The 14,550-nt window shown below is 35.0% G+C and overlaps 1 protein-coding gene across 2 annotated transcripts; it reads right to left on the reverse strand.

Annotated features, from left to right (window-relative positions):
- Positions 1 to 5,410: 5,410 nt before the first annotated feature.
- LOC105042584 (probable alpha-amylase 2) lies at positions 5,411 to 13,996 on the reverse strand. Of its 2 annotated transcripts, none has more exons than XM_019850279.3 (13): positions 13,275 to 13,996; positions 12,589 to 12,680; positions 12,440 to 12,479; positions 10,482 to 10,519; positions 10,169 to 10,295; positions 9,864 to 10,090; positions 9,537 to 9,682; positions 9,324 to 9,442; positions 7,494 to 7,582; positions 7,256 to 7,378; positions 7,079 to 7,114; positions 5,915 to 6,013; positions 5,411 to 5,840 (listed from the first exon to the last, which is right to left on the reverse strand). In XM_019850279.3, the coding sequence occupies exons 3-13, from the start codon at positions 12,465 to 12,467 to the stop codon at positions 5,649 to 5,651; spliced, it is 1,224 nt and encodes a 407-aa protein (XP_019705838.1). In that variant the 5' UTR covers positions 12,468 to 12,479; positions 12,589 to 12,680; positions 13,275 to 13,996; the 3' UTR covers positions 5,411 to 5,648. The 2 variants fall into 2 exon arrangements, with proteins under 2 accessions (XP_019705838.1, XP_010918172.1); XM_010919870.4 differs by having other exon boundaries at positions 12,596 to 12,680; positions 13,275 to 13,995.
- Between the last annotated feature and the right edge of the window lie 554 nt (positions 13,997 to 14,550).

The following is a 14,550-nucleotide window of genomic DNA, read 5'->3' on the forward strand; positions in this document are numbered from 1 at the left end:
TTCCAATGGAAAGTGCTAAAACCTACCTCTCTCATAGATTTTTACTTTCTATGAAATATGGAAAGTGACTTTTCATAGAAAATTTTTTTTCACTCTCTCTTCTCTTAAAACTCCAATCAAATAAGAAGCCCCCTCTTCACTTTTCAAGAATTATCTTTTTTTCCCTCTACTTTCTATCAACCAAACGAGTTCTTAGTAGTAAATATGTTACTTTTAATATTCTGTAACATTTTGAGTGCTAGGGTATTTTATTTTAATTATCATTGATGCCGGAGGCCTTTGTATTTAGAATCTATCTCAGGTTCATGCAAAGTAAGAGTAGGCATATGTTCCTTTTGACTCCTCCAGTATAAATGAAAATTCATGATCTAGTTTTCTTCTACTTCTTCTTCTTCTTCTCCTTCTACTTCTTCTTCTTCTTCTTTTGAGAATGTGGGAGGCTATAAGCCACCCAATCTTTATTAATATAAAGAGCCATACAAGAGTAGGATTCAGATAAGCTTCAGCAAGTGCAGAAAGCATTAGTGGTAGATCACAGATTGTACAAAATTCATGACCTAGTCTTTTTTCAAATGAGTGCTTGTAATTAACAATAAACATATAGTTTCCTCTGATAGATCCTCTAGTGACATCACATTTGATTGAATTGGTCAGAGCCGGTCCAAAGATTAAAGCTTCAATTCTGCAGTAGAGCATGAGTAGGTTCTGTATGATAATTTCTTAGATAGATATCATAGTATGAATGTTCGGAAACCAATGTAAAGAACAAAAACACATCTGCATAGGTCCTCACATGTTGTTTGCTGGATGGCAGCCTTCTTGCCCCAAATGACTATGCTTATTTTTACCATAAAAAAGAAAAAAATAAGTATGCTTATAGTCGTCCATAATCTCACATGTAACATAAGATACTAGCTATGTTGATAACGTTGCATGCAAACACACACTGACTATATGCGGTCTTTCATGCGCACGTTGTAACATATAGAAAATAATACACAGGAAATAATATAGTATAACTGAAAATTGTAGGTTATCCTTGGCTGTAAGTCTGGTAGCAACTTGCTGAAAATACTACAGCAAAAGGCTTCATGGTGTAGTTGCATTCAAAATGGAGATTGGCAGGCCATCAAAAACATCTAAGGAAGTTTACAGCTCTTGTTGCCTATAACTCGAGCAAATGATGGAACATCTTCAGGGAATACAATGCACTTATACATTGAATAAGCCAAACTATTTATCAGTATACGATCTTATTCATCATTGTTGCACATTAATGTTTCTATTGATTGGTGAATAAAGCTGCCATCAACTGCAAGGGTGTCACTGGAGGAGAATAAGTACGTAACTGACTGTTTGATGATTTTGAATGGTCTGTAACTTAAAAATCTATATCAAATTGTAGTACATAAATTCATTGATTATATACGCTGATTTTTTTTTTTTTTAAAGAATACTAGCCAATACTCTACCCCCCCCCAAAAAAAAAAAAAAGAGAGAGAGAGAGAGAATACTAGCCAATAATTATATGAGCAGATTGATCCGTGTGGATTTTGGCTGCTAGTTTATCTGAAATTATGTTTCTTTTGACTGAAAATATTCAGAAGCCAAAAGCAAGAATACATGGTTAGATGGTTGATAAAACCTTGCGCAAACATAATATTTTAATATCCTTGAGATTGTAAAATTGTATAACAAGCTGTTTTGAAACTGTATAACTATTTATGTCTAAGATACATTATTGAAAAGCAGGCTTTCAATTGGGATCTCACAAGTATGGTTGGTGAAAGAATTTGGAGAAGAAGGTTGCAGATCTTGCTAAGTGTGGGTTTACATCAGCATGGCTGCCACCAGCTGCCCCATTCATTCTCTCCAGAATGCAAGCAAAACTGCAGTTATTGACATCTATTTTCTGAGTAATGCTTAAAAGAGAAATGTTTCTTTTCTTTATTCGCAGAATACCTACTGCACAACCTCTATTCTCTTGACTCTTCTTATGGTTCTCACCTTGAATTGAAAGCTTTACTTCAAAATAATGAATTAACACAGAGTCAGAGCAATGGCTGACATAGTTATCAATCATCTAGTGGTATGATGGAATTCCACTGCTATGGAATGAACGTGATGTAACGTCATGTTCTGGTGGACTGGTAATTCAACAAATTGAAATAATATTAAATATACAGCTTGTTAACGTAAAATAAATTGATCATTTGATTAGTTTGCATGGTTAAGCTATTGCTGCATTCATACATCATACTTACATTGCACCTTTAGAAGGATATAAAGGTCTCTTCTTATATCTATGTTATCCATCCAGGGTAACCGAAGCACCAGTGATAACTTTAATGGAGTTCTGAAAATAGATCATACCCAAGCATTTGTAAAGAAAGACATAAATGGATGGCTAAAATGGCTTCGCCAAGGTATTGGTTTTCAATATTTTCGTTTTAATTTTGTAAAAGGGGAAATAAATATTCTGTGCAAATTAGTATTAACATCATGCCTTCTTATGTTTCTTAAGATTAATGTTTTCAGTATGTTGTATAATTTTCAGCTATGCACCAAAGTTCGCAAAAGACTATGTTGAGTCAAAGACAATGTTCTATGCAGGGGAATATTGGGATACCTGCAACTACAACCCTGATTATTGCTTGGTCTACAACCATGGTATTAATCTTGTAACAAATATATATTCATGTATAGCAATATATATAGTTGTCTTCTTACATAATTGAACAAGAAAAGCATCACTGTATGGCATTACGATGGATTCCTTTATGATATAGTTTATTTTATGTTCGCTTATCTAGTCTATGTTAATGTTCTGCATTTACTATAGATAAAATAACAAAATAAAAAAAGGTTCTGGTGCTGCGTTGACTATTTACATAATTTGTCATACTTGTGTGTTCTGTTTTTTATTAATTTTATTGCAAATGGAGATTTGGTTAGTTCAATAGCTGCAGAATTCTAAGCTGAAAAAAGAAAAACAAGACACCTTTTGAACTAATATAATCAACAAATTCAAGGGGCCCTCATAAACATGTCAAATTGTAATTTTACTGGATGATCTGAATAATTCTTCTGATTCTTAACAGGGCAAACAATATCAGCCTCCATGGCTACAGTTAATATTGGCAGTAATTGACTTTAGGAAGAGATGGACTTGAGAAAATCTGGCAATTGCTGGCGTTAGGCTTAGTGATTTAAAGGGTGATTTCAAGGGCTCAGTGATTTGAAGGGTGATTAGCCTAAGTAGGAAGGTATCCATGTTTAACAATTTGTTGACAATCCAAGATTTATAGTGTTGGTCTTTGCTGTATTGTGTTTGTACTCTCGCTGTATGAACCAATGGCTTTTGCTGTATGAAATTGATACTCTAACTGGAGCTTTCAGAAATTGGTAGATAGTTGGATTGCTCCGACAATGAGTTCGACCCACTATAATAATGTTAAAAGTAAACCTTTTGTTTGTTTCAGAGATTGGGATCGAACAAGAATGTTCATACTAGAACAACTTTGCAAAATTTTGTTTTTTCTAAACTCTTGAAGCTAGTTGAAAGTTTTGGATGAGAAAAATGGATGCTGGAAGAACTTGAACGAATAACTTAATATTTTCATCTATACAATTTTTAGGTATATTTTAGTTAAAATTATTCTTTTCTATGTATCCCTTTGTCTCCTTGTTGAGTCAAACACTAGAATGTGTCCAAATCTGATTCTCATGTACACTGCTATTCAATGAAGAGATTATCTAAAGTTGGTGACTACCTTTCCCATCAGGTGTATGTCTACTGAAGATCCTATATTCTTAGCATGCTTCTGCCAATTTGAATGTTAGATTGCTTCAAGAGGCCTAAATTTTTGAACAATGTGAATTTCTCCATGGAAAGACCTAAACTTTAGGAAAATGTCTGGTAGGCTAACCAATAACACCTCAAGGACTTATAGCAAAGTGCTTGTAATTGTGTTGCAATGGGTTACTAGCACCGTTAGTTTAAGTTAGAAGGGATAGGTATTAGAGAGAATTCATCAAAGTGATCATCAAAAGGATATGAAGGACATCATGACTAAGGAACTTGATGGAATACATGTGAATAATGCAAAAATAGGAGATATTTGGGAGCCAAGTGAAAGAGCAAGCAGAGAAGTTGTTGTATGAATGTGAAAAAAAACATGGAAACATGGAAATGGCTCCATGTGAACGGTTTGGAAGAACTGGGAAGTTTAGCAAGTTTTAACCTGAAATATGTCCCCCATAGATTTTGATTTTGGAGTGACAAGGCACTTGCTTCAAGAAGGTAGCATGTACAAATTTCAGCAATGCTTAGAAATGTCATTTAAAAGGGTAAATATAGCGGATAATTGGCAATTAATATGTATGTTATAGTGTAACAAATTTGTCCAGATTTGATAATCATAATCAATCTTCTCTCCAGGATAGCTTGAATCAGACTTATTTATACTTGGAAGCAAAAATAGTGCTATTGCCCCAAGTAAATGACAGGTCATCTATACTATAAATTGGCCTCAAATGGGTTCCAATAAAATGCCCAATAACAGTGAAATAAGACAAAAATTAGCCCAATATCAAATCGGTAGACTAGAGGCAACTGCATCAAAAACTCTATGTTGATCAACATGCCCCTCAAGCTAGAGGCTAAATATTAGTCATGCCCAGCTTGACTGTGACAGTCTTCTACTGATCTTTGCCAGAGAGCCCTGATAAGAACAAACTACAAATTAAGCACCAAATTGTACAAGTAATGCAACAATATCTGTGTTGGCAACTTAACAAAGTGAAGATCAACTTATGATATGTTTAGACCTCTCATGGAAAGCTAAACTAGTTGCAAGATAGCTGGGAGCTCAGAAAGAAATAGGTTAGGAAACAAAATTTCATACTCAAAGTACAGGGCTGTGTGGACTCACATGTGGCTAAGGCAATAGCTGGTATCATATCTAGATGTCGACCTTCGACTAAAGGACAACATGCCTACACAACATCTTTGAGCATTTAAGTTCTCTTGTATTAATATAATATTCCTTGACTAGGTTCTCTTTTCAGATTTCTCATTCTTTGATACATTGCTTTAAGATGAGGAGCACAACAACTATTGACAAGTTGGCTAAGCATACCAATTACATGAATGGTATGAAGTCAGGTAATGGCCAATATATCAGTCATTCTACTCCTTGATGATACATTTCTCATCACACAGGAGCTTTCATTTGTCAGTGTAAAACTTTAAATTGGCCACTGTATGAGTCCTCGCAGTTTTTCAGCAAAAAATCTAGTACCTTCAAGGAAGTCCATTACATACTTCCCTTAGGAGGGCACACCCCTATTCTAGAATGAGCAAGCTCAAAATATAGCAGTTGTCAAACATTCATATAACTATCACCTGTTGTGAGAGCTGAAATTGCTTGATCATGACTTGAAATGATCACATCTGTGAACAAATTTCAGGAATGTAATGCAACACAGTTATGCCAAAAGAGAAATTTGACCTAAATCTAAAATGATTACATGATTTCTTAATCCCATATAGTAATAATGTTCTACAAGTATGAGTGTTAATTACTATTTGAGAAGCATGAGCACTAATTCTGCAGGTACAAGCTTATTTTCTCCAATACAAAATTCTACTTGTGCCATACTGCGTATCTATGGCCACTGGTCGCTAGTTTCCACTCCTTGCCACTTGGACACCATGAGCCATTCCCAATCTTCATGCACACTTTATTGTCAATGATAGCAGAGTAGAGATCTGACTGGACCTCCAAGATTTTGATTCCTGATCGGCTATGGATATCTTGTTGTCTCCGGATGTTCATCTGCATGTAAGTTAAAAACTTAGAAAGGATTCTTGATTAATCATAAATCTTCCATAGGGTATATCTAGGAGTACCAGTTGCACAATTTGATTGTGAATGGAGTCACCCCAATCATAAAAGTGATCATAAAAAATGGTTGGTATCCCAGGATGTGTGAGGATGTATGCGTATCCCTGAAAAGCAAGTTGGCAAACTGGGATTAGGGGAAAAAATCAAAAGAACATTCAAAGAGATTGATTATTTCAAGTGTGGAGAGAACTGGATAGAATCTCTAGAGAATTGATTTGTGAAACTTCTTGGCAAGAAATCCTAGTTATAAAGAGATTGATTATTTCTAATATTTCTTGGTGTGAAATTCTGTCAGCCCCAGCTCACCATTGACCTGTTCTAGGGGTGTGGGGGGCAAAGCCCCAACAGTACAGACCCAACCTGATTTTGATATATGTCTTTTGTTTTGTTTTAAAAAGCATCAAAGACGGGGTGATTGGGGCTAGGGTTTTGTTGAGAGGTAGCTTTATTCTTGTACTCTTTTTTGATTATAGTGGAATCTCAGTTGCACACTAGCTGTGGATGCAGGCCCATCATCAAACTACATAAATCTATGCATTTTGTGTTTTCTCTCTTTATCTTTTTGAATCTCTTTGTTTTTCTTTGATTTCATCTAGATGTGCTCCAACACTAATTTATTGTGTTACACAAATTAGAGCCAAGTATAATTTGGAGTTAGAAGTTGAATGTTTTCTAAGCTCTACCTATAAGAACAAGGGTTATATCCAGTTAGATTGGAAGATCACTTCTCGAGTTTCTATAAATCCATTTTCTCTGCTTTATTAATCTACATTTCATTTGATAATTTTGTGTTCAGTCCTAATATTTTTTTCAAATTTGGTTCTTCCATTCATATTAGCTCAGGTCTCAATGTCAATACTTCCAATGCACATGTGGAGAATTCTACAATCAAAATATTTTCTATCCAGATTTGGTGCGTCAGTAATATATTCCATTACCAGTAAATTATAAATAGCCATACTTATCAATACAATACTCCAATTTTTGGTTGCTAAACTACTCTTATCTCTTTCTTAAGAGAGGAGAGAGCGAAACCATAGTTGGCACGTCTAGTAAAGATACTTTTTTCCAAAATTACCATAACCATCAAAGGTCCAGTAAGTTGGACATCCACTGAGAGTTTGCTTTGTATAATATTAGAGATAGGTGGAAGAAACTTTATGCAATACCTCCATAACGTGATCAGCTGGGAAAGGCCAATGACCCTGGAAAAAGTAAATCATATAAGTAGGTTTTTGGATTTAAGTGAAAGTTGCAATTGCATCAACAAACATCTTTCACACATTATCGCAACTTATAATATGATATGATGGCTTATCAGGCAGCCAAAAAATAAAGAGATAAACCTGAGTCGATCCTGTGTCATGGTTCTCAATGAATGTAACTGATCTTGAAGGCCACCATCCCATCACACCAGGTGGCTTCCCCTGAGGATCACGCAAACGCCATAGCTCTCCCTTAACAGCTTCCTGTATGGGAAATATAGTCCATCCAATAAGTTTTAGCAGGTCATTAGTGCTTCCTCCTGGAACAAAGTATAGTCTCATTCCTAAGCAAAAGAAGACAATCAATTCATTGTAATACCTGAAGGATACCCTTTGTTGTGAAATCAAAGGCAGCACAAAGCCCTCCAGTGTTATCAAGCCAGTTAATGATTCTTTGTCGATGACTATCTAAACAATTCACAAGAGTGACAAGATAATGCATAAAAGTTATTCCTGAAATAAAACTGAATAATTTTCCATGCAGATGCTATATAATATAAAATGAACAGCACATTAGTTATTGCAACATGTACATTGTCGTAAGCCGATAGCTAATTGGAATTTGATGTTTTGTGATGGATAAATTCATAGTTATATAATCAGTGATATTTCAAGGTATACAAGATTTTGACCTGTACAACTCCAGTGACCGAATAGATTCACTTAGATTCCAACTTGTATATTTCTCCAGAATTTTAATTGGTGCAAAGTTTAAACTTAATAAGGCACTAAAGATCTAGAATATGGTGAATACATGACATTATGAGCCTCAGCTGATGTTCATTAATTTGATCAGGTGGCATGAACCATTCACTACATGATCTATAAGCCAATAGCATGTACCTTTAGGCATGTTCTAAGATCCAGTCATATTATCCCAAGAAAATAGTAAGTGCAACTTCAATAGATAGATTTTACGATTACCTTTCGCAGAAAATTTCATCAGTGCTTATAAAGGTTCAATCATGAGATAAATAGGAAATTATTAGTAAACAAGCATATATTTCCTCACAGGACGTCATTGAATTCTCAAACCAGACACACTGAAAGAACAAATAAACATACTAAAGTCTCTTCTGAGACCTATCACCACCTAATTTATCTTTTCCATTAAAATTGCAACTAATTCACATGATTTCACAACTTTTTGATATTTCAGACTACTACTTTCTTGTCTCCACATGTCTTACTTTCTGCTAAGAATATTTATATCCATGTTCGTTCTTTTCCCTCTTCTGTATAATTTCAATGTTTACTTGTTACCCCTGAATTCTGATATTGTGGCTTTTCAGTAGACTTCTGCAATCAAATTTACTGTAGTTCTCACACATAAAAGGTATTTCTCTTCAGATGTTATCTTTATGAAGATATTTGTATTACTATAAGGAGGGCCTCTTTATGGACACCTGTGAAGTTAGTTATGAAGCTAGAATTGCTGCTTCCAGTACTTCCTTCACCTGTTGATGTGCCATTTAGCATATCTCAAGTGAAAGAGTCTACTAAGAAATTGGTTACACCAAGAGAATAATAAGTCATTAATCAATAAACCTAGTAGGACACCCAAATACAAGTATTTATCCTATATATACCCTTGTCATTGATTATGATTGCCCGTCACTCTTCAAAAACCAAAAAGAACTTGCACCTCCTATTAGTAATTATGTTCCCTGGTGTACAGGACTTTTTGTTCTTGCAATCTCTTCTGGATCTACTCCTAAGAATTTTAAGAAATCCTCTAACATATTGACTAGAAAAGGGCTATAATAGATGAGATGAAGGCACTACAAAGAAATAATACATGGGATGCACTGCCTTTACCTGAGGGGAATAGCAGGCTGGATGTCTTCAAATATATACAGCAAGAATAAACCAAGTCTCTATTTGCAATAAAATTAATAAAAAAATAAAACACACAAGTATTACATATTATGTAAATAGTCAATGGAGAAACATAATCATTTTTTATTTTGCTATATTACCCATATTACATCCAGAACTTTAACATAGACTAGATAAGTGCCCATAAATTAAACTTTATCATAAAAGAATTCATCATAATGCCATACAGTGAAGCTTTTATTGTTCAATTTGGCAAGAAGATAACTACATATTACTATACATGAGTATATATTTATTCCAAGATTAATACCTTGGTTGTAGTCCAAGTGATAATCAGGAGGATGGTAGTTGCAGGTATCCCAATATTCCCCCACAGAGAATATTGGCTTGGACTCCTCAACATATTCTTTTACAAACTTAGGGGCATAGCTGAAAATTAGACAACATACTGTAAACATTAATTTTAAGAAACATAAGTAGGCATGATATTAGAAATGCTGATTTGCGCAGGACATTCATTTACCCTTTTGCAAAATCAAAACGAAAATCTTGAAAACCAATACTTTGGCGAAGCCATTTTAGCCATCCAATTATGTCTTTCCTTACAAATGCTTGGGTATGATCTATGTTTGGAACTCCATGAAAGTTATCGCCAGTGCTTCGGTTACCCTGGATGTATAACATAGATATAAGAAGAGAAATGCAACTTCAAGGATCTCTAAGTCCTTAAGTCCTTAGCCCCAAAAGTGCAATGTAAGCATGAAATATCGATGCAGCAGTAGATGCAAACTAATTAATAGAGTAGTTTATTTTAAGCTAATGAGAATATTATTTCAATTAGTAGCATTACCCTTCCACCAGAACATGATGTTACAGCATGTTCATTCCACGGCAGTGGAATTCCATCATACCGATTATATGCTCCCCCATGTCCTCGAGTAGTCCCAACTCGATGATTGATAACTATGTCAGCCATTGCCCTGACTTTGTTTTGATGCATTTTTTGAAGTAAAGCTTTCAATTCCAGGTGAGACCCATAAGAAGAATCAAGAGAATAGAGGTTCTGCGGTAGGTACCCTGTGAATAAAGAAGAGAAGCATTTCTCTTTTAACCATTACTTAGAAAATAGAGATCAACAAAAGCAGTTTTGCTGACCTTCTGGAGAGAATGAATGGATTGCTGGTGGCAGCCATGCTGATGTAAACCCACATTTAGCAAGATCTGCAACCTTCTTTTCCAAATTCTTCCACCAACCATGCTTATGAGATTCCCAATTGAAAGCCTGCTATTCAGTAATATATCTTAGACATAAACAGTTATCATGCTTATGAAACAGCTTGTTATAAAGTTTTACCATATCAAGTATACTGAAATAAGGTTTTATCCACCAGCTGACTATGTATTCTTGCTATTAAATCACTGTATTAATTGAAATCTGATATTAAAAAGGATAATTTCAGTTAATAACCTGAAAAAGAATTTCTCTTCCTTTTTGTATCACTCCACCTGCAATATTGATTAGAAAAAAACAACAATTGAATCAGTTAGCATGCTCGGAAACAGGACATGATGCGATGAAAGGAGCATAGAAATGCATCAAGGCACTCATCTCTTTAGAATAACTATACAGCGTTGCTTAATCTAAAAAAGCCGAACCTTCAGCACTTAAAATCTCCTTTAAGCAACATATATTAAAATATTATAATCAAACTGTTCAACCATATGAATTATGAAGTGCAGATGTGCATGTGTGTTGTCTCATAAAGGGCTTTTTCATGCTGCTGAGGAAATATATTTTTAATGGCAAGTGATGAATTCTAGCAACTGGTACTCAAAAAGACTTCATCGGCAGAATCCAAAACAAAGTTGAATAGAGAACCTTCCTATATCCGATAGAGCAAGTGTTGGAAGTTATTTAATTATTTTATGCAAGCCAGAACATGACGTTACACCAGGAAGTGAGGCCCAAAACAATTGCTAATTGGCTCAATCAACAAGCAGTTATTAGCAACACAAAGGTTAAAAAAAAAGTCTTAATCCCTCTTTGAAATGCAACCAAAGATCAAAGTTGCTGCGGAATATACGCTGATATAGCAAGTTTTGGGAAAAAAATTAGGATATAATATGGCTAAGATATGGCAAATTTTGAAAAATGTAAAATATAATATGGATACAATATGGTAAATATATGTGTGCATGTTTGTATGCAAGCATTTTAAAGAGTACCTGTATAGCACGCCTAGGTTATTAATAGTATAGTTCCTAGTTCCTACTTTAGCATTAACGTCAACAAAGTCTAACGTCTGGTCATCATTCAAATCCATAGACTACAATCCACACTTTATACAATTAATATCAATGCTGCCATATAATTTCAAATACGCTCGTATTTGCACATGATGAATTATGTGTTTCCAAAGATTCACACTATGGTATGTATGTAACAAATTATTATATAGAACCTATTCATGCTCTACTGCAGAATTGAAGCTTTAAACCTTTGGACAGACTCTGACCAAGTCAATCAAATATGATGTCGCTAGAGGATCTTTAGAGGAAACTCTATGCTTATTGTGAATTACAAGCATCCATTTGAAAAAGGACTAGAAAGCAAGAAAATACTTGAAAACGTTGCCCTGGAGATGGATATGATGGCGATGCCCTAAGCTTGTAGTGAAGTCACTTAACTTCGATATGTTTCAGTGACAACCATCGATCTCCATATATCTGAGGTAACATATTTAGAAAAATGTGATTGATAACACATGTTGCCTCAATTTCATGATGTTTGAAGACACAGCACATCCAGTTTTATTATAACCTCATTAAAGATCTTCACAAGAAATCATGCCAATTCTAAATATTCTGGTTCAGGAGCTACTAGCTTGTTGATGTGTGCACACAAAAACATGCAAGCACAATGCATACATGCACATGCACATACACAGGCATGCGAAGCAATTGCAAAAAGACTATAACAAAATCATTTATTTTGATGGAAAATCCGCCTCGTGTGCGTGACAAAAAATAAAATGCACTTGTGAGGTACACCAATTTAATGACTATGTCAGTCATACTCATTAATTAATAAAGGTACAGCCGAGGGGGTGGCCAGGTAGGGGAATGTACTGTGCATATTCTCTAATGCATTTCAGGTCCATTTACTTTCTATACCTGATTCTCATCTTTTTCATGCTTTCTTGTATTGAGATTCTTATGCACAGATCATGAATTTTCTGAGGATAGGTTACCTATGATGGATGCATTTCATGTATACTGGATCAGTCAAACAAAATATATCCTTCCTCTTACTTTGCATGAACTTGAAACAGATTCTAAATACAAAGGCCTCCAGCATCAATGATAATTAAAATAAAATATCCTAGCACTCAGAATGTTATAGAATATTAAAGGTAACATATTTACCACTAAATGATTCTGTCTCCCGCGACATGTCACCTGAAACCTGCATTTTGATGCAAATGAAAATTGAAAAATATATATATATATGTATGTAAGACATGACTTTGTAAACTGAAAAGGGAAATAAGCAAGAGAAGAATGGCAGAAATTACAACATACGCTTTTGAGACCCATCTCTGGTCACTAGTCCAGTTGAATAAGGATTTGATCTTAGATGGATAAAGAAGATGAAAGACTGAGACCCCTGCATTTGGAAAAATCCCACATATTGAGCTCAAGATTGAACATAAAAAATATCAGAGAAAGATACTGAAGAACAAATTGAAAGTCTGCAAAATTCACCAGCAAAAATGAAAGCAAAAGATGCTTTAACAGGTACATAAAATGCTCAAACACAAGCCCAGGAAAGCATGCTCTGTTCCAGCAACATACTAAAATCTTCGAATAGATATATGAAATGCTTGAACGATACAATCTTTATGTTTTATTTTCTGTTTTCATTTCTCCAATCAATCAGCTAGTATGTCTCTCAAAGAAATAGAGATTAATCAATTTTCACATATTTATTAACATATTTCCACTGTGGCAAGAAATACATGAGTCTGCTAAGTCTCATAAAAATCACCCAAACGAACATTCCCAAAAAATAGGAATGCTACCATTATGATCACTACCAGTTTAGAGACTGAATAATGAATTGAGGAACAGCAGAAGAAGCTCAAGTTATCCGACGGCACGACGAAGGTTGTGTTATTAGTGATCTTAAATTGCTAAAAATACAAACTTTATGCTCCCGAAGGACAAAGATGGAAGAGAATGAAAGAGAAAGGAAGCAAACCGAGCAATTTAGAACCGCGAAGGCAAAGAAATCAAAGCCATGACTGATGTATGGATTGATGGGACGACCACCTTCACCTCCTGGGGAAATTTATAGCGGGAGTAAAAGAGATTTTGGGAATTCCGGTGGCTCCACGTCGGAGAACTGCATCAATTCGGTCCATTCCTCCTCCTCCGACACTCATGACAACGAAAACGATCGAAAGGTGGAATCGAATCTATCCCATGATCTGCCCCCGTGTCACTCGCCGTTGAAAAGAAAAAGGGGAGGAGCTCCTGGGCGCGTCGGGGCCGCGGAAATCTGATGGAAAAGGTGATTGGAGGAATTCAGCGAGGAGAGCGAGAGAATCTTAGCGAAAGCAAAAGGAATTACGTCATCAGAAAAAAAAAAAAAAAAAAGAAAAGAGCGATCGAGGTCTTTCTTTTCGCTTCTTCCACTTGACGCAGTTCGTCCTTTCTTGCTTGCTTTCCGTTTTGTTTTTTTGGCCGCTCTGCTGACGGGTGGGAATTGAGGAGCCTTTTTTTTTTGCCGACGGCTGAGAATTGTGGAGGGGGAATCGGAATAATAATAAGCTGTACTACTCTGTAAGAAGGTGCATGTGGAAAATGATCTTTATTCCAGGTCGGCAAGTTTTTGGGTGTGAAATCACCAAGCATGCATAGTAAAATCTCTCTTAATTGATGCAAGCATTTTGTTATTAGGGTAACGGGTTCATGCATCAAGGTATCTGGGCAAGAAGTGATTTGAAATATTTTATATCAGAACAGAAATGCAGGTGAGAATATATTAAAGCAAATCAAAATAACATATACCAGAACTAGAAAGGAGGAGAAAAAGTATTAGAGCCAAGAATCATACCAATATTTCGTATTAGAGCTGAGAAGTCAATGATGACTAATGCATTCAAAATATCAGAGTAGATCAAATAGGTGATTAAGACACCATAGCAATCGAAAAATAAATTCAAAATTAAGCCAATTAGTCCAGATTAATTATTATTCAATAGTTACCCATTTTATTTATCAATTATTTGCTTCTTAATTTATGATTTATTCTTCTCATTTTTGTCATCGATCAAAAGGATACATCGCAATAAGTCACAAGATATAAGAGAAAAGTATCTTTTCATTCCATAAATAAGTGTCTTTACAAGAGTACTAAGCAAAATAAATGTATTATTTATTAAAAAAAAAATTCACTACAGTATACCAAGATATAGTATAAAGGCATAAATAGTAATGCAGCAAAATAAAATAAGATAATATAGTGAGCCACC

The sequence above is a fragment of the Elaeis guineensis genome, chromosome 4 (assembly GCF_000442705.2).
Source record: "Elaeis guineensis isolate ETL-2024a chromosome 4, EG11, whole genome shotgun sequence".
Taxonomy (NCBI): Eukaryota; Viridiplantae; Streptophyta; class Magnoliopsida; order Arecales; family Arecaceae; genus Elaeis; species Elaeis guineensis.

Bases quoted from the DNA above. Each gene is read 5' to 3' on its own strand.
- LOC105042584 (XM_010919870.4), bottom strand. The intron at 10,091-10,168 runs GTCAGCAAAACT...CTTTATTCACAG, and splicing joins CCATTCATTCTCTCCAGAAG to GGTACCTACCGCAGAACCTC. The intron at 7,115-7,255 runs GTTTATCTCTTT...TACTTTTTCCAG, and splicing joins ATGACACAGGATCGACTCAG to GGTCATTGGCCTTTCCCAGC.